General features: G+C 45.5%; 1 protein-coding gene and 1 long non-coding RNA gene across 3 annotated transcripts in view; one reads left to right on the forward strand and one right to left on the reverse strand.

Annotated features, from left to right (window-relative positions):
- The window catches only part of SHISA6 (shisa family member 6), a 321052-nt gene extending 309737 nt beyond the window's left edge, over nt 1–11315 (forward strand). For both annotated transcript variants that reach the window (XM_009251306.4, XM_009251308.4), the window contains 2 exons: nt 2695–2847; nt 4700–11315. In XM_009251306.4, coding sequence (XP_009249581.3) covers nt 2695–2847; nt 4700–5250 — 704 coding nt within the window. In that variant the 3' untranslated portion in view covers nt 5251–11315. The remainder of the gene's footprint in view (nt 1–2694; nt 2848–4699) is intronic.
- LOC129051013 (uncharacterized) overlaps nt 1–23722 on the reverse strand; it is a 174333-nt gene that overhangs the window by 129344 nt on the left and 21267 nt on the right. The gene's annotated exons all lie outside the window — the stretch shown is intronic.

A 23722-nucleotide genomic window follows, 5' to 3' on the forward strand; every position in this document is an offset into this window, starting at 1 on the left:
AATCTAAGGAATCAGGAAAACAGCCAGTATGTGTAGGGGATGGAGTTGTCAGTGAGTTTGGATCTGGACACCTGGAGTTTGCAAGAAAAAATATTCAACAGGCAGGAATGCAGACACGAAGTCTGGAGGAAGGTTAGAGCTGAAGATGTGAGTGAAGCTTTGGAGGCAGTAACAGAAGCCTCAGGAGTGGGGGCACTCTGCACTGAAAGAGAAGTGCAGAAGGCAGAGGCAGGGAGCCTGGGGGATGCCCACAGTGATGAAGCAGCCTCAGGAAGAGCCAGAAAAGGCACGCAAGGAGAGCTCCCACTTGCTCAGTCACACTACCGAGCTCATTTTCCTGAGAAGGAGCCAACACAAGCAGACTCCTGAACACAACAGGAGGAGCCATTCTTCCCTCCTTCTCTTCCTGTCTTCTCTTTTCCAACTGGTGCAAGGAGATGGGGGTTGATGAGACCCGGTCTCTGCCCTTGAGCAGCTCACAATGTAGTGGGAGTAGAGTTTTCTCTGCATTGCTTTCTTGGATGTTCCCTTCTTTCCCAGGAGCTGGCAGAGTGACTATCAAGCAAGGAGGGGGCCTGAGTCTACTTAATTAGTGTTCTACAAAGAGCATTAATTGGATCCTTATTCTGGGCCAAGCACTATGAAGGAATAAAAAAAAATTGGAAAGCAAGGCCCTGCTGTCAAGGGGATTGCAATATTTGGAGATCCACAATCCCAACTCAAGTCAAATTATTAGAGATCAGTTAGATACTAAACTGGGTGGAACTGACTAGAAGAGCAATACAGGCTTAGAGAACAGATATTGTCGTCGGCTAAAAAGATGGGACCTTGGCACAGCAAAATGTCTTGAGTGAGGCGGGAATTTCATAAAGAAGAGTAAAGGAGGCATTTCTATAAGAGGGAGAGTGTGCAACGGTGATCCCATGAAGGCAGAAGGCAAGGGAGAGCTGGCCTTGGCTCAGGGGTATGTTCTGTAACACAATGGTGGAACAAGAGTATCCAGAAAGATTGCATTTGGAAGTGGGTGAGCTGAGTGATCCCTTGTTGGGAGTATAATTCCAACAGGCAGAAGGAGGTTCCTTCTTCTCCAGCATGGCCAAAGTGAAGAGACAAGTGCTGAGAGATGAGTGGCTATTACTCCCTCTGAGGAGCAGCACTCCCAAGTTCCTGCTCACTCCACTTCCTGGCATCTGTCCTGATGCATGCCAAGGAGGCTCTTTCTGTACAGCATGTTCTAATGGGGATGTAGAGCACCCTCCACCCCCTCACATATGTCCTGAGCTGGCATGAACACCAGCTCACTGGCTGAGCTTCCCTGGCTCAGTCCCCAGTGTTGGGGGTGACAATGAAGGCAGGAAGGGGTAGAGAAGTCAGGAGTCCCCGGTGCTTGGGGCTGCTCTTGGACAACGCCTAAGAGTACTTCTCTCTCTCCCACCTCTCACACAGTCCACAGAATTCCTGCTTTCCACGGTTCTGCACTCTTTTTGCCAAGAGGTGTGGCAGTCCTCCTGCACATTCGTCCGAAGTTAGAGCCTGCCGCCTCTCAGAAATTCTTTGGCCTTGAGGTGTCCCAAACCAAAGAGGATGGAGGAATGACACAGTGAGACTATAGTCTCCCAACTGCCTCACTTCTGGGAATGGTACCACCATTTCCCATGGCAGCCCCTCACTGACTTCTTAATGTGGCCTTTCCTCCTCAAGTCCGTGAAGCACTGAGCCATGCTCATCTTCTTCCCCAGGATCTCCAGCTCTTTCTGTCCCCTCATCCTCACTGCCTCCCTCTCCAGCTCTGCATGCCCCCCTCTCCAGATGTCATTCATCTGGCCCCGAGCCCAGCGCACACTGCACTGGGCTCCCATCAGCCATCCTCTCATCTCCCTTTCACCTTTTCTCCCACTTTTCCTTCCATTCTTTTCCCCAGCTCTGACATTGAACAACACTCCTTTCCATCTCTTCAGATTCTTGCGCCTCAATGCTGTATCTCAGGGGAAGGAAGGAGAAAGTGGGGATGATGTGCTATGCATTTTTGTCTAGATTCTTTCCTCCAGCAGCTTAGAGATGGCTAAGGGGGCTTCAGAGAAAGGAATTAGAGTAAGATAAAATAGCTCTGTGGCTCATTGTGGCTTGTCAGGTGCAGAGCTTGGAGAGGAGAAAGGGGCTACATGAGCTGTGGAAGGATGCCATGGACGGAGCATGGGTTGGGTCTCAGTGGAGCTGGGTCCCGGACTCAGTTCTTCTATGGGTACATAAATAACATAAGTCACTCCATGTCCTCCAACTCAGATTTTTCTGAGCCTGAGAGCTAGGTTTGCCTAAAGCTATTAGGAAAACGACAGCACTTTCACACAAAAGTAGATGATTTTTATGATGTCCCTCAGCTTCATCAGGCTTACATTTTCAGCAGATAACCCAGAGATGTACTGGGAGAGAGAATTTGCTCCTCAGACTCAAGAGTCGAGTCTCCCATTCACAGAATGGTGAACTGTCTTGGTGGTGGCTAAAACAGCATCTGCCCCTAGGCTTATTGACAACTGGAACTGAGCATGAGGGAAACTGAGTCAATAGTATCACCTATGTCCAAGCACGGAGGTCCAGGAAAGCAGGATGGGGATTCGAATCAGGGGTGAGGCAGAAAGCACACCTGCCACAGACATGGTCCTCATTAACACAAAACACCCCTCCTTTTTCTTGCAGAGAAGCCACGGATGAACAACATTCTGACATCAGCCACCGAGCCCTATGACCTCTCCTTCTCCCGCTCTTTCCAGAACTTAGCCCACCTGCCCCCATCCTACGAGTCTGCAGTAAAGACCAACCCCAGCAAGTATTCATCTCTGAAGAGGCTAAGTAAGTTGAATTTCCCCCAAGTTGGGGTCTGTCTCTGGGGCTCCAAGATATCTTCCTATGTCACACTCTCTTGCTCCATACCCCATAGGACAGCTGTCGAATCCCAAGAATAAAGAAGGAGTTGCAGGATGAGAGAAGAGAATAGACAAGCTCTTTGCTTTTGTTCCTTATGGACTAAGTCCATGCTTCCCATACATAGAAAGAAGACCATGGAATCCTCAGATTCACATCCCCATAGGAGACAGCATTCCAACTCATGCAGCAGTTTAACTGCAGGAGAAAGCCTTCTCCCAGTCCCGCACCCACCTGCCTTCTTCAAACCATGGGCCTTCCTTGCTGTATACCCTATACTGGATAGAGGCTAGCAATGGCCAGAGCTTTCTCTGAGACCTCTCTCAGAGGCCCACAAACCAGCTCCCTCTCCAACCCAGCCAGCAGTGTCTTGAGGACCTGAGATCCTTCACCTCCCATGCATACACCCCATTTCACCAGTTCAATCCAGTTTATCCAGTGATGTCAGCTCTGCCTCTTGAGTCTGGGGAGACTCTGGGCATCGATGGGTTAAAGATACAAAAATGTCAAAAAAGTTCCCTAAAGGACAGCTCTTCCTCCCTGGCTCTCTGGCCTTGGACCTTCTCCTCCCGTTTTCCCAGGAGTCTCTTTTGATGACCACCCAACTGCAGTTGGAGCCTCAAGGGCTGAGCATTTGCTTGAAAGCTTCAGGGTAACCTACCCTGACAGAAGTGCAGCCCAAGTCCACATCAGCCACCTCCATGGTGAAACGTGGAGTCTCTAGCTAGAGGTGGGACTGTCTGATAACCTGAGGAATCATCCTGAGGTGATGAAATTTGGCTCAGGAGGAAGGATACCCATCAGCAACCCCGCTGCACCAACTGAAGAGCAGACAGAATTCCCACACTTTTGCAGAGATCTAGAAGGCCATGTGTAGGAGGCCTCATTTCTGAAATTTGGGGCAATGCGGGTTTGTGTGTAACCTGCAAGTTCAAGTAGGTTTGTGTGTAGCATGCAAGTTCTGGGCAAATTCAAGGGTACAGAGAGCAGTGTGAGCTTAGGAGGGCCTGCTGGATAGAGAGGAAGGTGGAGCATCTAAATGAGGCGCACATGTAAGATTACTCCAACCAGCTTGTGTTATGGGCACAGGTGGAGTGTGTGTAGGCTGATTATGTGGCTGTGTGGGGACTGGAGGCCCATGTATTGGCTTTCTATGCGTTGCCTGTTACTACAGAGAAGGTGTTACGATGTTCCTAAGTTACCAGTGAAACATTTTCACAAGTGTTTCCTAGTCTGAGCATCTTACTTTATTCTAGCAGGAGGCTGGCTCTGGACCTCATCAGGAAGCTTCGAGAGCTGCTATTTGGATGTTTTAGTAAGACAGATAGTCATTCTGTTTCAGGACCATGGTGTGGTAGATACAGCCCAGGACCAGGGGGAGTTCAGGGACTTGGGCTTGCTATCAACTCTGCCCTGAACACACTGGGAATTCTGAGGAAGTCCCTTAACATATCCCTACTCAAGGTGGTCCATGTATCAGAGGCTTTTAGCATTGCCTGGGAGCTTGTTAGAGATGCAAACTCTTGGGCCCACCCCAGACCCACTGAATTAGAATCTGCATTTAACAAGCCCCCAGAGAATGGTTTGCACATTCAATGGGAAAATACACCCTTCACCCGTCTGTACCTCCAGGTCCTAATCTATAACTAAAGGAGTCTGACTGTATTATCCCTTAAGGTTGACAGGTCTGTGATGGAGCAGGAGCAGGGCAGGGTTCTCTCTGAGTCCTGGTTGCAGGGTCACCCCAGTTGCCTTCTCTCACTCTGTCTCTCCTCTGCAGCCGACAAGGAGGCTGACGAGTATTACATGAGACGGCGGCACCTGCCTGACCTGGCTGCCCGCGGCACCCTCCCCCTCAATGTCATCCAGATGTCCCAACAGAAGCCGTTGCCACGGGAACGACCCCGCCGGCCCATCCGGGCCATGTCCCAGGACAGGGTCCTGTCCCCGGATCGGGGCCTGCCAGATGAGTTCAGCATGCCCTACGACCGCATCCTGTCCGACGAGCAGCTGCTCTCCACGGAGCGTCTGCACTCCCAGGACCCGCTGCTGTCCCCGGAGCGGACGGCCTTTCCCGAGCAGTCGCTGTCCAGGGCCATCTCACACACGGACGTCTTTGTGTCCACACCCGTGCTGGACCGCTACCGCATGAGCAAGATGCACTCTCATCCCAGTGCCTCCAATAACTCGTACGCCACCCTGGGCCAGAGCCAGACGGCAGCCAAGCGCCATGCCTTTGCCTCACGCAGACACAACACGGTGGAGCAGCTGCACTACATCCCTGGCCACCACACCTGCTACACAGCCAGCAAGACCGAAGTGACCGTGTGACCGGCGGGGCAGGGCCGGGGCTGCTGGGCGTGGCAGAGCAGAGCAGGGGCCAGGAGGGGCCGGGAGCAGAGCTTCTAGCCTTGCCACTCTCCCTTCCCTCGTCCCCTCTGTAGGAAGTGGGGGTGGGCCACCTTTGCCCAAAAAGCCATACCCCCAGGGACACAGCCCCGATGGCCTGATTCAATACGCTTAGACCCAGGACCAAGAGCAATCGCTCTTGCTCCTCCAGAAGAATCAATGGGGAGTGAGGAGGGGGCTAGGCCCCATTCTCACCCCCGACCACCTTCGCCAACTCCCTTTCCATCCCGCGCCTCCTTCTCCCCGTCCGGGGGACTCAGCTGCAGGTTCTGTCAGCAAAGAGACCCTTGCTTGACCGTGGTCTGAAGCTGCCTGGGTTTGAAGGGGCCAGCGGGTCCAATCAGTGGGCTGACCGAATAGGCTACTCGGTCTCATTCATTTACCTAGAACCGCATCACAGAAATCTTCTAGTGCCTAAAAACTGCCTGCTTGCTCTCTCAGAGCCAGGGAGCTGCTGTGTCCATAAGCACAATAATGATTCTTTTCTTGCCTGCTGGAACTCTCTGGTCCCCACTGAGTGACCCTTCCTTTGCTGACCCCTGAGGGCCCAACCCTGGCCCTGTGCCCCTCCCCTCAACCCCAGGACCAGGAGGGGTTCCCTTCCTTCAGCTGCCTCCCAATTGGTGGGAACTCCACCCCCTTCCAGCTGACTGCCCGCCCATAAGGACCCTGGGCCTGTCCTTTTAGCTGGCTGTGCTCCTTCCCTAGGCCTGAGGACTTCACCCTTGAGTTCTCTGGGGTGTTGGCTGTGGCCTTCGCAGAGGGGAGTAGCGATGGGGTGCTGGCCCTCCCAGACACCCGATCATCTCCACACTCCCTCCAGGCCTCTAGACCTGACCATGACTGCCACTCAGGCCGCCTTCTCTACCCCTGCTCTGCTCCCAGGAGGCACCTGCGGTGGCCAGAGAGCCAGGGTGGGGAGGGCCACTGTGATGAGCGGGGTCTTGGGCTCAACATTCACATCTGCAGGGCTCCACCTGTTCCCACATGCACCTCCGGCAGGACCCAGACAGAAGTTTCTAGAGAGCGGCTCTTCAGCCCCCAGACAAGGAGGATGAGAGGTGGTTGTCCTGCATCCTCTCCGCCCATCCTTCCTTCCCCATCTCTGTCTACCTGCTCAGTTCAGAGATCACTCCTACTGCCTGTGTCCCCTTCCCCCACATCCTCCCTGCAACTTTATTCCTCCTGGCTGTTCCTTCAGATCCGTGCCTCCTCTGGATCAAAGGGACAAAGACCTATTAGCAAAAGCAAACAAAGGTCCTCCAGGCAACTGGCCTAGGGGCTAACTGGGCAGGTCCCCACAGCATCGTCCCTTTCTGCAGGCACTGGGGTACCTGGTAGACCATGGTCCTCAGCTCTGTTGGGGGACCGCCACTGCCCGCCCACCTCAGCCTCTTCCCCGCCTCCAGCCTGGGGGTTGGCATGGTGTGATGGCCTCCTGGGGAGGTGACAGTGAATTCAGCAGCATCCGCTCCCCCAAGACCAGAGAGCCTGGTGGGGGAAAGAAGGGGTTCCCTCATTCTCAGGGCCAGGGCACCCGCTGGGTTGGGGCTGGGGGAATCAACTCCAGGCTATTGGGTGAAGGTGTGATCCTAAAAACAGTCAGATCCAACAGCAGTGCCCTTATAAATGGGGTTTTACCTGCTCTCAGTTCTGCAATCATGGCCCTTTAAAAAGGCGAATGTAGAAGGAGAATTTATTGGTGTCAGCCTTGGAGATTTTTAATCTAACCAGGTCCACAAACCAGAGAGAAAGCAATGGACTGTGTCCTTTCACTGATTTCAAGAGTTCCAAAGCTCTCATCTCCTTCTCCCCTCCGCAGGGTGTGCCTCCCAACAGGAACAGGAAACCATCACCCTGGATCTTATGGGGATGGAGGCTGGGGGTTGTGAAAGCCACCGTCAGCCCCCACACTGGGGACGCATTCCTGGAGTTGTGCGGCTGGAAGGCCAGGGACTACCCTCTCTGCTTTCCTCCCAACAGACACATAAACCTTCCTAAGGGCTGGTCCCCAGGGGTTTATAACAGTTTGTTCCAGAAGGTGAGGCTAAGAGGGTTGGGAAGGAAGAAGTGAGTCTGAATAGAGCAGGTGGCTCCCAGCTGGGCCCCTGAGCCCAACACCTTTGAATCCTCTAATCTGTGGCCATCCCTTGGAAGGCAGGATGCTGGTGGTGAGGGGAAAGGACCTCAGTGGCTGAGAATGCCCTTCCCAGGTGTCTACATGCAGGTATACACCAAACCAGAGAGCTGATCTCATCTCCAGTGTCAAAGCTTCTCAGCACCAAGTTCTCCAGCCCCCAGGGTGACACTTTTCCCCCAGGGGTCCTCCCTAAGCCCTGTCTCTGACAGGGTTTCTGTCTGTCTCAGGGGTTGTTGATGAGTTGATTCCAAGACATTTCTCATCCCAGCCTTACCACTGTCCGGCTGAAAGTCTCTGATGTCAGTTGGGTTGGAAAATTCTACTACAATGCTTACTTCTTTTCAAGGATTTCTTCTGCTTCACCTTTGGGTCTAGAAGCAATGAATGAAGGGAGGGAGAGAGGGAGGAAGGGAGGGAAGGAGGGAAGAAAAAAGAAATAGAGATAGGTCTACAGATTTGCTCCAATTCAGTCCCACATTTCAAAATCCAGAAAACTGTGTCATAGCTGGGACACAGAGGTATCCCATTTATTCAGCTGTCCCATCCATCTTTATGGAACAAGCAAAGCCACATCACTAGGCAAGTTCATGTAGCAGATAAAAGAGGCTTCTGGGGCTGGAACCTAGATGCCATGATTTCTAGCCCAACCAGGCTGGTGGCCTCTACCATACATAGAAGTACCATCTACCCTTACAATAAAAGCCTCCCTCCCCCACACAAAGGAAGCCTAAAGCCCAAGATTTCCCTCTCCTTGTTTTATTCATTTTTGCACATCTCTATTGCTCTAACAGGAATGAACTGGAATCTGCACAGGTTCTCTCCTGCCCTGAAAGTTCTGCCTGGTCTCCTTGGCCTCTGATGGCATTGAAGTTTTCACAATCCCTCCTGCACCTCCACCTTCCCTGTCTTGCTCCAGGCTCCTGGCTCCATGCCTTCCTGCGTCAAAAAGGCTTTGCCAAGAATTACTTCACCTTCTAACCAGGCTTCTGCCCTCAGGGCTCCCCCAGTGTCTTGGGCCACACGTCTGCCTCTTAGAAAGTTCCAACCTTGCCCCCAATTCAAATTTCTCCTCCCCTCTTTCCACTCTCCCTCCCAGAAACTCCTGATTTCCAGAAAACCTCAGATTTCCAGGTCAGGTCACTCATTCCTTCCTCTCATCTCCCTCTTCTTCCATCTACCTTCCTCCATTCCTAATTTCTTTTCCCTGGTCTTGCTATAATCTCCAGCTCTAAAAATCAGAACTCTCAATGAAAACAATGGAAGAATAAGACATTCTTTGGGTCTTCTGTTTGCCTCACTGGTGTATCCTTCATCTCCTTCCCCTGTGAGTTGATACCCCAGTGTACAGAGCCAAGGGCTTTCCTCCTCTGAGCTCTGGGAGGGAAGGGAGTGGAGCTCTGGGTTTGAGATGTCATGGCCTGTGATGGTCAGTTTGGTTCCTGCCACTAGCAAGTCCCCTGAAGCTCCCAACCCAGCCTGATGTTAGCCCAAAAGCTCCTGCTCTGGCCAAAGACTCCTATCCTTGAGGGCTCTCAGCCACTGCTCCAACACACTTGCCCCCTTCCTGCTTCTGTATGTCACCTATCCTCCTTTGTCCACAAAGACTTGAGGGTCTCCTGAGTCTCCAAGCATAGAGGAATATCCATGCCAACATCCCTGCCATCAAACTCAATCCATTTTCTTCAGAGATACCTTGTCTGTCACCAGCCTCCAACTTCATATTCCTTCCACAAGCAACTGTGCACTTGACCCAAGGTAAAATGAAAGGGCTGCCAATCACTTGGACTCCAGAAGGCGCCTGCCCTGAGAAAGGCTGGCATGTTACCTCCCACATACATTTCCTGTCATCCTCTCCAAATCTGGGAAATTTTGCTCTGGAGTATTTTCAAGAAAGCGCATTGTGTTTTAATGAAGTATTTTTCAGGGTTCAAATGTTATTTTTTATAAATGCAGCATTTTAATGGCAGATTCAATATGAAGGACATGTCTTCCTGGGCTATATATTTGATTTTGGAAGGCAGCATACTCTAGGAGAAAAAAAGCACAGGGCTGAGGCTCTGGAGACACAGCTTCCAGCCCTGGCTTTGTCTCCAAGGGGGAGTCATGTTCCCCACTCAGTGCCTCAGTTTCCCCATCTGTAAAATGAGGGGCTTTGACTAGATGAGCTCTGAAGTTTCATCCAGCTCTTACACTGTTGGGCTTTCATTCCCTGCCAGCACCTGCTGTCCCCGTTTCTCCCCACCTCCACTGAGCTGCACACATCCCACAACGCCTGCCCCACAGTGATGCCCTCAGATGTCCTGGACAGCCACCGCACTCCTCACTAGAGCCTGGGGTGGGCCTGATGGGCTCGGCCACCCAGGGATGCCCTCGTACCTGAAGTTTAAGGGCCTAACCATTCAATAGGTCACCAACTGTGTGCCATGGAAGCCCTCTTGTAAAGACACACCTAAACCATCCTAAGTGACTGTGGAATTCTGGGGAATTCTGAGTTTGGAGTTTCCACTTGGATACGGTCCTTATAGCTGGAGGGAGGCGGTTCCAATTTCAGAGAGGGAGCTGGCTGGAGAGAAATGTCTGGAGGTTTGCCCATAAGGGCATGAAGTTTGTACTTGAGGGCAGCTGGGAAATTCATTTCAAGCTGCAGAGGAACATGTGCACAGGCTGTTGTGTGGCAATGAATGTCATGATATCCCACTCTGGAATATGTGTCCTGAAGACCAAGTCTGGACACTGAGGCTCCATTCCAGCTGGAGGAGGAGGCATCTCCATCTGGGCTGCTAGGAAGGGGCACTCATCCCATCCTAGTACCTTTCTAGCCCTTCTTCATGACACTACCGTCCTCCCGGTGAAGGCTTGTGAAGCAAGAATGGAGAGTCCAAGTTGGTTATCATCAAACCCATCTTGTAAATCAGCAAACACATTAACCTTCCATCAGTCAGAGAAATAATGTTGTGGCTATGTGTTTCCTTAATGGTCTCCCTCCTGAGGGAGGAGAAGACCCTGCTCAACTTTGCTGCCCACTCTGCAGTGACCCCTGATTGCCACACCATGGGAGGACTCATTCATTGGCTTTGTAGTGGCAAATATTCCTCTAGTTCTATAACTCAACTAGACATTTTGTAGTAAAGAATTCTTGAAATTCTCTAATAAAAAACAATTCTTACTGTAATATTTTTAGTTTGGGGACACAATTTCCTAAGGGGGGATTAATGAACATTTTTATGCATTAGCCCAATTTATGAATTCCATGTTTATTATATGGTAGTACTGATGAAAAGTACCTTTCTATCTGTATCTTTGCAGTTTCTTCGTTACTCATACGTAAGCTTCATGGTAAGCAGTGCTCTAGTAACTGCTTCTCTGTACAAATCTCATCGTTCTACTTACCTGTCAAAGCACATTCTACATGTACTGTAAACAGATACACTTTAGTAAGATTTAGTCTTAAGGATTTTTCCACTTTTGTCAGTAACAGATATTTATGGATTAAAAAATAAAGCCGTTTCAACATAACGTGTGTCTCTTTAAGTAGCCATGTGCTGACTTTTACAGAGTCAAAACCAAAAGTAATTAAAAAGCAAGAAAGAATGTAGAAGGTCATTGGAGTTGGGGACAGAAACAAAGATTAACTGCAAATAGGAGCTAGAGAACTTTGAGGGTGAAAAGAGTGTTTTAAACCTGGATTGTGCTGATGGTTGTACAACTGTATAAATTTACTAAAAATCACAAAAGTTTATACTTGCAATGGGTGACTGATATACCAATTAAACCATAATAATGCTTTCTACAATGGGTACTATGAGGAATGTGGGAAGACAGGCCTAGGACAAGTGTCAATGGACAAGGTATACTAATTCAAAGTAGAATTACTAGGTTGGTGCAAAAGTAATTGAGGTTTTTGCCATTAAAAGTTGAAACGGCTTTATTTTATAATTAAAAGTTTTTGCCATTAAAAGTAAAGGCAGAAACCTCAATTACTTTTGCACCGATCTAATAGAAGTTCTGGCTCCTTATCCATCTTCATTTAGCCCAGAACTATTTAATATTCTTGGACATTAGGTCTTAGTCTGGTCTTTGAGTTAGTTCTTGTAGTTACCATGGGTAATTGGAGTACAGCCAGTTAAGTACCCAGGCCATTTAACCCAGAGAATCAAATTGCACCATGAGAATTTATTTAGATTTAGAGTTTTGTTCAAGACTCTCTTTTTCTGGACATGTTTTTAATGTTTTTAATATTATTTCTTTGGCACATGTTCACTTTTGCTGTTAGAGTCATCTGTTTTCTGTTTCTGAATTGTCACCAGAACCTCAATACCAGTGGGCTCAGGTTCAGCAAACAAAATATTGCCAAACGGGACAGTTGTCTAAACACCCAACTTCAGCACCTCCACAGTGCCTAGAATCCACAGTCAGTCACACTCTCTTACCAACTCCCCAACTCCCTTGTAAATAAAACCCTTCTCATTGAAGGCATTGGACTTATTTCCAAAAATCCTCTCATTTTCTCCTGTCATTGGCATTCATTACCTAGGACAAAGTTACAAACCTGTTTATTATTGTACATTATAACCCATAACCACACATACTCTGAAATGTATTTACTCATTACAACAATCACTATAGCAGTGCAATTACGTCTAAGTTATAGTGTCTCTAACCTATTATGACTCATAGTTAGTACACACACACACACACACACACACACACACACACACATACATATATGACAAGTACAGGAAAGCCTCATTAATCTGTATCCATTATTGGAAAGAACCCTCATCCTCCCCCCCTAAAAAAAACAAAAAACCCAAATTCTGAATTGGGGATTTTTTTTTAGCGAAGTGTAATTTAATTATAATGCTTAAACATACATATAATAACTAAATTAGACTAAAACATGTTTCCTAATAGAAACTCTCAGGAAATATTCGTTATTGAATATGTAAGAATAATACGTGACTAAAATTAAAACGGTCAAGAGGTATGGGTCAGAGAGCTCTCAATATGCTTTAATGGTTCTTCTAAAATACTTTAAAAGACTATTTTCCTAAATAGGCTAAATATCTCCTTTTAAACATTCTTAACTTTAACAATTTGTTCAACTTTTTCTCTTTGGTCCTCAAAGGTAAACCTCCATTCAGACCCTGACCACAGCTGTCACTAATTCCAAATTCGTGAGATCTGAATAAATGAGGTTTTAATACACCATCATTAACAAGTCAAGGCCAACAAAAAACTCATGTTGGAAGCTGAGATTCTAGGAGTTTTGGACAGCTTTCCACCTGCAGTGTCACTTTGAACACTAATTTTCTTCTTTCTCCTCTCTGGTTTAGCATGAGAATGAAGGTCAAAACCTCTAGGGAGTAGCAAGAAAGATTTCCTTCAAGGATCTAAGAAGACCTAGGACACTCACTATTTAGGCTACAAATGTTAGGAATGGAAAACCGAGAAAGGGTGTGGGAGCAGAGGCTGGAAAAGGTGTGCCTTGAAAGTACCAGAATAAGGGAATCAATGACTTTTATGTGCTGGATGTGTTGACCAATGTCATCTCTGGGCCTTGGTTTTCTCATCTGTAACCATCGGAGAATTTGATAGACTCAAGGTCCTTCCAGTGTCTGATATTTTATCACTTAATTATCACAAAACAATACTCACATTGTATCTGGGCTTCTAGGTAGCTGAAAGGGCTTGAGAAGCACCCATCCTGCTGCCTTCCTCAGCCCTGTCCATCTTAACTTTCCCATCCCTATCAAAACAGGATGCAGTTGAAGAGCACTGGACTGGAAGTGAGGAGACCTTGTTCCTTGTACTGGCTCTGCCAAAATTTTGTTATGTGATCTAGAAAAACTTATTTCTCCTCTTCAAATCTCAATATTCTCATTTAAAACAAAATAAGTAGTCCAAACCAGGCAGTCTTTAAAATGTGTCTCGGCTTCTTTAGTCTCAGCTTTGGTGACTTTGCCAAGGCTTTACAAAGAATTGATGAGCTTAGCTGGTGTGGATAATGGCAGAAGGGTAGAGTGGATGTGGAGAAGGAGAAAACCCTTAGCTGGAGCCACTACTTAGGAGGTAGTACCTTCCCAGTTGTCAGCATGGTCTACCCTTGTGTCAACAAATCGCTATAGAGGAAGCAAAAATATTGAATGAGAGGAAGAACAAGGTCCTCAGAAAACTGTCTCTTACGTTTGACTTTTTTGTGATTTCCCAAAATCTACAAACAGCCTTTCAAAGAAATTTCAAATAATACATTTTCACAGAAAGTTCTCAGCAGTTCATTATTTTACAGTATTTTGCCATTAGAAATAGAGCTCATATGTGTGTTGCAGGACCAGCGCTCTCTCCACAAAGAAGAGAGAATTTTTTTTTGCCTCCAGCCTCTATCCAAGTTCTGGAGATGTGTTGCAAAGGTAGAATACTAAGGCTTTTGCCCTTATTCCCAAGTGTGTGTACCTTAACACTTCTTTCCTGGAGCATTTAGAAGAGCTACTCTTACTGGTTCACCACGGCAATCATGGAGAAGATCTCCTCCGCTACATAAGGCAGGGGGTCCATACATTGTCTTTATTTTAGACTTAGAGAACACTAAAAACTGTCATCTAATCCAGTGCTACTCAAAGTGCAGTCCCTAGAGCAGAAACATCAGCATTCCCTCGGAGCTCATTGCACTGCAGATTCCCAGTGCCCAGCCGAGACTTTCCGAATCAGAATCTCTGGGGGTGACGCCCTGGAATTTGCATTTTAACAAGATCCTTAGGTGACTCTATGCACATTAATGCTTGAGAAGCATACCATTTTGCCTTTTTTTTTTTTCAGTTTTGAAATTTTATAACCCTATGACAAAAATAAAGACTCGGAACTCTGGGGATCACAGTAGCCTTGATCTATGTAGCCTGACAACTTTAGGCAACCAGCTTCAGTGACAAGATTAGAACAAAAATGGGTGTACAGAAGATTAAGCATTTATGAGGAGAAAGCTGAGGTAGGGTGTATAAGCTCAAAAAGTTTAATAGAAGGCCAGGCGCAGGTGGCTCACGCCAGTAATCCCAGCACTTTAGGAGGCCTAGTCGGGTGGATTACAAGGTCAAGAGATGGAGACCATCCTGGCCAACATGATGAAACCCTGTCTCTAATAAAAATACAAAAATTAGCCGGGTGTGGTGGCGCACGCCTGTAGTCCCAGCTACTTGGGAGGCTGAGGCAGGAGAATCCCTTGACTCCAGGAGGCAGAGGTTGCAGTGAGCTGAGATCTCGCCACTGCATGCACTCCAGCCTGGGCAACAGAGTAAGACTCCATCTCAAAAAAAAAAAGAAAAGAAAAGTTTAATAGAAGAGAAATTATGTGGCTATTGGACAGCATCATAAAGATGAATCTTTAAGGATTTCCCAAACCAGAGCATCAAAATTTAAAGTCAAGGGAGAACAAGGAAAGGATGGGAATACACAAGTGAAGATCCATTTCCTCAGGCACAACAGGAGGACAGAGTGGGCAGGGCTGCTCCAGTGCAGCTTCTTGGGAAGGCAAGATGGCGGCCACTATGAGAGATGAGGAGAAAGGGCTGCTCAGGGTGGTTTTCCTGGAGGGTCCCAATCTTCTTGGTAGTCTATGAGATGGAGTCATTGAATCAGGCAGGATAGGGTGGATTCTGCTATGGTGATAAATAACTCCCAAACTCCTTAAGACACCAAAGGATTATTTTTCACTCCCCCTCTGCTGTAGATCAGCGAGGACCTCTGTGATACTTCCTCATCCTTACTCAAAAGCCCAGAAATAGGGGAGCAGCCTCTATCAGCAATGTTACCAACGTCCATGGCAGAGAAAAAAGAGAACTCTAGGGGGGGCCCACAAGGACAATTAAATGGCAGCAGAGAGTGACACATACCACTTCTACTCACATCTTCTTGTATGAATCTGGCCACATGGACCCACCCCACCAAAGGGGAACTAAGAAGTGTGATTCTACCTTATTGCAGGATAATGGAAAATATCCAGTGAGAAGCACCAATGACTACCATAGCCACCATGTTGAGTTTAGAGCAAAAGATTGGGAATTTATGTAGACAAAGGTCCCCTTCCTTATCACCGTGATAAAACCATCAAAGTGTTCTTTTTTAAGGCAGGTGAAACATTTCTGCAGACGACTTATTATATATGAAGCCAGTGGTATGGGAGCATGTACACTGAGCAACCTCTTTATGATTAGACATCTATGAAGTGTTGAGAAAGTATCCCATAAACAGATCATCTATTCCTCAGTTCCAACCTCAGGGCTCCAGAGAGGACAGTGGATATGAAATGCTAACAGTAGATTCTGTGGAATCGCATCAAGATAGTCTCCTACAACATGTAATGATTTTAAACTGTGGTGGTTTTCAACCACCCCCCTTTCCTTTTGCCATAGTCTTTTCCTCACTACTCCAAACAACAGTCACCCTCCATCTACTCTGCCCTCAGGGAAAAGGTAGATAGACACCAGAGGAAGAAGTCTTTGTTTAACCTTGACTTTCAAAATAGACTTTTTTTCAAGCCCACAGGGCAAAAATTGTCATGTAATTGCAAGAGCCTTATAGTAGAAGGAGAAAGTGTTTTCTCTGACAATGAAAGCTGACCTTTTAGTATCAATGAGCCAAGCTTGGAAAGCTTGAGTTTTTACAAAAAGCCACAGAGTAGACAGCATATAGGATGTGGTGGAAGAGCATGTCCTGCTATACAAGGCAAAGAAAAATATCCTCCTGCACTGGGGAAAAATCTCAAGTAGAATCAAAGAAGGCAGAAAGAAAGCAAGATATGTGAGTCCCTGAGATGTCCTGATCACCCACTATGGGGTGGGCTGGTAGGGAAAGAGGGAGCGGGGAAAGTGGACAACTGAATCCTCCAGATAGATTGGAGAATCTGAGAGTAGAACACATTTCTGCCTGGCTTCCAGCCTAGATCTTAGGGAGGTAAATTCCTAACGAATGTTCCATGCCATCATGACAGTGATGGAAGCATGGAAACAGCAGTGAGACAGGACTACTGTCTGTCAGGACAGAGAGATGGTCCTTCACTCAACCCCAGACTTCCAGAGCTCCTAAGTGATACCCAGAAGACAAGTACCCTGGCTAGGAATTTAAAGGCTATCTCCAAAGACTGCATATCTCAGAGCTCACAACAGCAAAAGACCACCATTACAGAGAAATGAAATCAAGTACAAATCTACACATTTGAGTTACAGCCATAAAGTGTAAAACAGGCACATCAATATCCTAAGACCCAAAGTCTTTCAAGAGTGGTTCTCAAACCTTTTTGTCTCAGGACATCTTCACACCCTTAAAAGTTATTGAAGGCCATAAAGACCTTCAGCTTGTGTGGGACTTAACAAAATACAATTATCATACTCAAAATTAAAATAGAGAATTTAAAATGTATGTATTAATTTATTTTACATTAAGAACAATAAATCTATGATGTGCTAACATAAATAACATATGATTATGGGAAATAACTACATTTTCCAAAAAAAAAGAATTAGTAAAAAGAGTGGAATTGTTTTACATTTTTTGCAAAGTTCTTTAATGTTGTGCTTAGTGGAAGATAACCAGATTCTGATGTCTGCTTCTGCAGTTACTCTGTTGCAGTATAACATCTTGTGCAGCCCCCAAAGGCAGCTTGGTGAACACAGGAGGAGGAAGGGAAGCTCCAACAGAGGAAAGAGAGAGAAGCCCATTTTCCCCCTGCCACACTGGTCAGCCCAAAGTAAAGCTGAGTCGAGGGCTGGAAGAAGCTTTAGTTTTACAGTAATTTGGAAGCTGTTAATATTACAATGGTCTGGGACTACTAATTATTAGGCTGGGAAATTACACAATGACTTTCTATTTTCTAACAATAACCTGAAAAGTAAGGAACGGGAAAAAGGAATGAAATTTCTTACTGGTGACACACTTGGGTTTACTTGCTTGGCATAATGGTTATATAAGCAAACACACCTGGCAAAGGACCTGTGCAAAATACCCCAGATTGAGAAAGAAGGAACGTTGTACTAAAGACTTGAGGGGCATGCAATTACAGGATTAAGGAACTGTATGAGATCTTTGATAGACTACAAGAAGAGAAGACAAGTCTTTTACAAACAAGGAACAATCTTCATGAGAGAACAAGACAGGATAGAAAGGAGACGAGATTCATGGACATCTGGGTCTTTGCCTTCCATCAATCATCCTGGCCACCATCCTATGTCCCCCACACCTCTTGATAACAGACTCCAACCCTACTTCAGTCACCAGTGTAGGCACATGGCTCAAGCCAGACCAACTGCAGTCTTTTTCTTTAATTTCCAGACAGAAACCTTAAAGAGAGAAAAATTTTTCCTTTTCAGGGACTGGACCTTAATGATACAAATCTAGGGCTACCGTAGCCTTGTCCTACACTATATGGGGAAAGAACGAAGGTGATGAAAGAGGAATAATGATAGCTAACATTCACTCAATGCTAACTGTGCACTTGGCACTATCAAAGCACTTTGCAGGCATTAACCCATTGAATCCTCATACCATCTCCTATGAGGTTAGAACTACTGTGTGTCCCATTGCTAAGGAATTTGCCCACATCCTAAGGAAAAGGAGAAGCCATTGATGGGCCGTGGGATATATGGGAGGAAGATTAAGGTCACCCTTCAGAAGATGACTACAGCTCTCCTGTAGAACATGGATTCGATGAAGTTCATATTGAAGGGCAGGTAGACCAGTGAGGAGCAGTGTGGTATTATGCTGAGAGATGCACCAAATCAGAGCTTTAGGTGTGGCCTTCAAATTTCAGTTGCAGAGAGCAACACAGTGGTCATTTAAGGGTTCTGAGTCATTTTCTGGTTATTTTAAAATTATACTGACCAGGCGCAGTGGCTCACGCCTGTAATCCCAGCACTTTGGGAGGCCGAGGTGGGCAGATCACCTGAGGTCGGAAGTTCAAGACCAGCCTGGCCAACATGGTGAAACCCTGTCTCTACCAAAAATACAAAAATTAGCCAGAGGTGGTGGCGCACTCCTGTAATCCCAGCTACTTGGGAGGCTGAGGCAGGAGAACTGCTTCAACCTGGGAGTTGGAGGTTGCAGTGAGCCGAGATCGTGCCACTGCACTCCAGGCTGGGCAAGGCAGCGAGACTCTGTCTCAAAAAAAAATATATATACTGAATGATCTGAATTATTGATTTTTAAAAATGTACACTAATATACTACTTAGCAGTAGCTTGCATTTATCACAAATCCTCTTTCCATTTATCTTCTATCTAGGACTGTGATTATTCTGACGTATACTATGCTTAAAAGTCAGGATTGTGTGTGTGTAAAATGTGTAGATAAAAGAATAAATACATCAATAAGTGAATTATGTTAGCACTAGGTGGTGGGACTCTATCTGATTTATAGTGATTTATTTATATTCCTTTTTATTTTCTATCATTTCTAAGCATATATTATGCCTATGTTCAGAAAATAATCAGTATTTGTCATGTTACCAATATCATAGGATCATTATATATAAATCTATAATAAATGCATATATGTATAAAATGTGTGTACATAGATCGTCCCTGACTTATGGTGGTTTGATTTACAACTTTTGACTTTACAATGGTATGAAAATAATACATGTTCAGTAGAAACTGTACTTTGAATTTTGACTTGTTCCTGGGCTAGCCTTATGTGGTACAATATTGTCTCATGAAGCTGGGCAGCGGCCAGGAGCCACAACTCCCAGTGAGCCCCACCATCACAAGGGCAAACAACCAATTCAAGGGCGAGCAACCAATTCTGTTCTCTACAGTGTACTGTTTTCAGTAAATCACATAAGACATTCAACACTTCATTAGAAAATATGGCTTTGTGATAGGTAATTTTGCCCAACTGTAAGCTAATGTAAGTGTTCTGAGCATGTTTAAGATAGGCTGGGCTAAGCTATGATGCTCAAATGGTTAGGTGTATTCAATGCATTTTCGACTTACAATATTTTCAACGTATAATGAGTTTATCAGGATGAATACCCATCAAAAGTTGAGGAGCATCTGTGCATATGTGCATGCATTCGTGTATGTGTGTATGTGTAACAAAATGACTAGAAGAAAACTACCCCAAATTACTAATGGTGTTAGTGAATCTTGGTAATTTTTAAATTTCTTTTTACTTTAATGTATTTCCCAGTTTTCCATAATAAACATGCATTACTTTTTTAATGGAAAAAACAAAATTCATTCTTTTAATATTGAAAAGTAGTGAGGTTGGAGGGCTCACTTTAAACAAAGATGCCACACCTCCCTGAAAATGGAGCAGCAAATGTTTTGGCCATTCTCCAGCAGGGCCTTCTACATAAAGAAGCCACAATACTCATATGATGGTTGGCTTAAATTAGGAAAACTCAGTGGAACTGGGAGCAACTCTACTGAGCATCCACCTTAAGGTGGATCTTTGCCCCCTTTTTCTTTGTTTTCCAGGGCAGGGCTTTTATCACTGGATAATTAGCTCTGCCTTTTTTATGAAGTACTTCTAGCTGTGACTGGGGAACTGGTGGATTAGTGGTTGCAACAGGGCCAGGTGGGCTGGGTGAATGTCATGCCCTCTCTAGTCTGTCCAGACCCCATCACTCCCTACTGGATTCCTTATAAGTCAATTACTACTGCCTTTAAAAAGAATTCCTGGCTGGGTGCGGTGGCTCATGCCTGTAATCCCAGCACTTTGGGAGGCCGAGGCAAGTGGGTCACCTGAGGTTGGGAATTCAAGACCAGCCTGACCAACATGGTGAACCCCATTTCTATGAAAAATACAAAATTACCCAGGCATGGTGGCACATGCCTGCAATCCCAGCTACTCAGGAGGCTAAGGCAGGAGAATCGCTTGAACCCGGGAGGCAGAGGTTGCGGTAAGCCGAGATCACGCCATTGCACTCCAGCCTGGGCAACAAGAGTGAAACTCCGTCTCAAAAAAAAAAAGAGTTTCTAGACTATCTCTAATCTTAGCCTAATATTATATTTGTTAGAGCCCTTAGGAGGTAGTGAGTACTACGTCAAATTAGAGAACATAAGTCCCATCCAAAAAGAGCTGTATTTATCAGCTACAGCCAATCATTATAACACAGAAATGCCAGCCCAAAATAGCCTCTATCTCATATTTTTAAAGGATTAAAAGACACTGATTTTTAAATGATGTTAATACATTTGAAAAAAAAAAACAAAAAACACTTTCTAGGCCGATGAGTTCTGGCTAAATACAATAGCTTTTTGAGCCATGATTTGACTAGTCAACTAAAAAAATACATGACCTCCAAGTCAAATAGTCAGTACTAGGATTCCTTATTTTCCCATATCTATAGCAGCTCTTAACCACTGACACTGAATACTATGCATAGCACCTATAATTCTGAAAAATAGGTCTGGCACCCATAAATGAGTAATACCTTGACCCAAAAAGAATGGCCAGGGCATTTCAAGAACCCACAAGATCATGGACCAGAGTTGTTAGATATAAACATCTCCTTTGGATATTTAAAATTGTGGATGCAATCACACTTCCTGGTAGGTCATGAGATTTAGGTTTTTACAGTAGAAAGTATTGGCTACATAAAGGATCATTATACAACACTGGGCAGAGCATAATCTATACAAGCCTTTGACAGAGCTTTGAGCTTGCCTTGAGACATTTTGCTTACTTCCAGGATGCCCTTTTAACAGACCAGTAAAGCTTTGGAAGATTCTGAGCCGGACCAGTCTTTGTTTTCACTGTGTAGCTGTGAGACTCCTGGGAAGCTATGTCACCCAGAAAAAGTCATTGTAGCAGTAAATTGAAATCATGTCAAAATATAGCAGAAAGAGAAAGATGAAATACCAAATCCCAAACATCTAAATCTCTCCTCAAACTGCCACCTCTAACTGCAAAATCTTAGAGGGAAATATATGCAACCAGAAGAGAACAAAGTAAAGAAGCATTTATGATTATCTAGGGCAATGTAGAATTTTAGTGAACTAAATTTAATCAGAACACTCAGGACTTAATAGATCTAGGCAACTCCATTTCAAGGCATGTTCCAGGTGAGCTTATGCTAACCACGGGGGAGAAAGATCTCAAAGGAAGAAAGGCCAAATAGGAAAAAAAAAAAAAAAAAAAAGGCAAAAAAGCCTGTCTTTCTTCTAGAAAAGAATACCTCCAGCCCAGTCTCATTTATCCAATTCTAGCCAGCAAGCATGTTCAACAAGTATTTGTGTTGGGGCAGTGGGATTGGAGGGAAGATGGGAGAGTGCAGTGTGGAAAACCAAAGTGAAATTGTCGGAGGTGTTTGAACCAGAGTAACTCCATCTTGAGTAGGGGCTGGGTAAAATGAGGCTGAAACCTTCTGGGCTGCATTCCCAGGAGGTTAAGGCATTCTAAGTCACAGGATGAGACAGGAGGTCAACACAAGATACAGGTCATAAACACCTTGCTGATAAAACAGGTTGCAGTAAAGAAGCCAGCCAAAACCCATTCAAACCAAGATGGCAACCAGAGTGACCTCTGGTCATCCTCACTGCTACACTCCCACCAGTGCCGCGGCAGTTTACAAATACCATGACAATGTCAGGAAGTTACCCTATATGGTCTAAAAAGGGGAGGCATGAATAATCCACCTCTTGTTTAGCATATAATGAAAAAATGACAATAAAAATGGACAACCAGCAGCCCTGGGGCTACTCTGCCAATGGAGTAGCCATTCTTTTAGTCCTTTATTTTCTTAATAAACTTTTTTTTCATTTTACTCTATGGACTTGCCTTGAATTTTTTCTTGCACAAAAGCCAGGAAACCCTCTCTTGGGATCTGGATTGGGTCCCCTTTCCAGTAACAAAATGGAGGGGGTTGGCCCCTCTTTTCCCGGAGAGCAATCCTTACCCTCTCTTCTCCTCTGGACATGTGAAGGAAGAGTGTCTCTTGTGGTTCACTCAAAGTTTAACCTTTTTAAAAGTTCCAATCCCCTAGGACTGGGACTGTGTCCAGGAACTTGTCCAATCCAGATCAGGGGTCCTCCTGTTTTCCATGGGGGCACAAGAGGAACAGAGACTATTTAGAGAGGAGCTGTGAGCTTCCCCTCTCTTGGAGGCCCCACATTCTCATATTTTCCTGTTAACTTATCAGCTCAACTCGAGCTTAGGCTCAACTATTCGGTGCTGCTGTGCTTTTGTTGGAAAATCAGTGAAGTCTAGAGAAATCCCACAGTTTTGGCAATACCTTCATAGACCCCCCTCCCAGCTGTACAGATCTCCTCTGACCCCATGAGGATCAATATAGAGAGCAACTCACCCCTCACTGCTACTGTGATTGTCTCTTTGATTTTGCTCTCAGAATCTGATGAAAGAGGTAAACCTAAGACAGTGAAAATTAGCTTTGCCTCCAGGCCACATTAAGCCAAGCATCATTGTCTCTTCTGTTTCCCCACAGAAATTACAATTAGCTCCAACTCCAAATAAGCTCACCAAACAAGTGTGTACAATACGCACCGGAAAACAATCTGACAATCTAGCCCAGATAGAGCAGCATCTTCCATTTTAAATGTACAAACTTGCTGCCATCCTATGAGGTTTCACATGATGGGCCTTGTTGCTCCCACTGAAAAAGACAAAATTTTCCTGTCTTCGTATTTGCCAGGGTGCTGGTCAACACATGCAGGTTATCTGTGTCATCTATGACTTGTGAACATAAAACTCACTTGGGAGAAATCTCCCCACAAAGGGCAGTAGGTAGCACCGGAGAGTGGTAAGGGCTTTGGCTCCAGAGTCAGGCCACTTACTATCTAGAGACCATATATTTAAATTTTTCATGTTTCAGTCAACCCATCTGTAAAAGGGGATTAGAACTGTCCTTGGTCATAGGGTTTTTGTGAGGATGAAATAAGTTACTACATGTAGAGCACTTAAAAGAGCACTTAGCATAGAATAACTCAATAAATCTTAGAAGAAATTGTGACTATTCCCATATAATGGTTGTATATGGTGTCAGCGGGTGGGTGGTAAGCTATATAAATTTCCTCTTGTCTCAAAGAGTGACCATTCTAAACAATCCTACATTCTTGCAAAACCTAGGCATTCGCAATGGTTATACCACCTGTCAATCAGAAGAACTTTCTAGAGGCTCCCTCGTATATTTAAAACATATATATATTAGTTACTTTAAGTGGGTGGGTACATCCAGTCTGAGTTAATCCATCTTGGATGGAAACAGAAGTCCCTGAAAGCAACACATTTCAAGTTTTAAATATATGAGGG

This window comes from Pongo abelii, chromosome 19 (assembly GCF_028885655.2).
Source record: "Pongo abelii isolate AG06213 chromosome 19, NHGRI_mPonAbe1-v2.0_pri, whole genome shotgun sequence".
NCBI classification, from domain to species: domain Eukaryota; kingdom Metazoa; phylum Chordata; class Mammalia; order Primates; family Hominidae; genus Pongo; species Pongo abelii.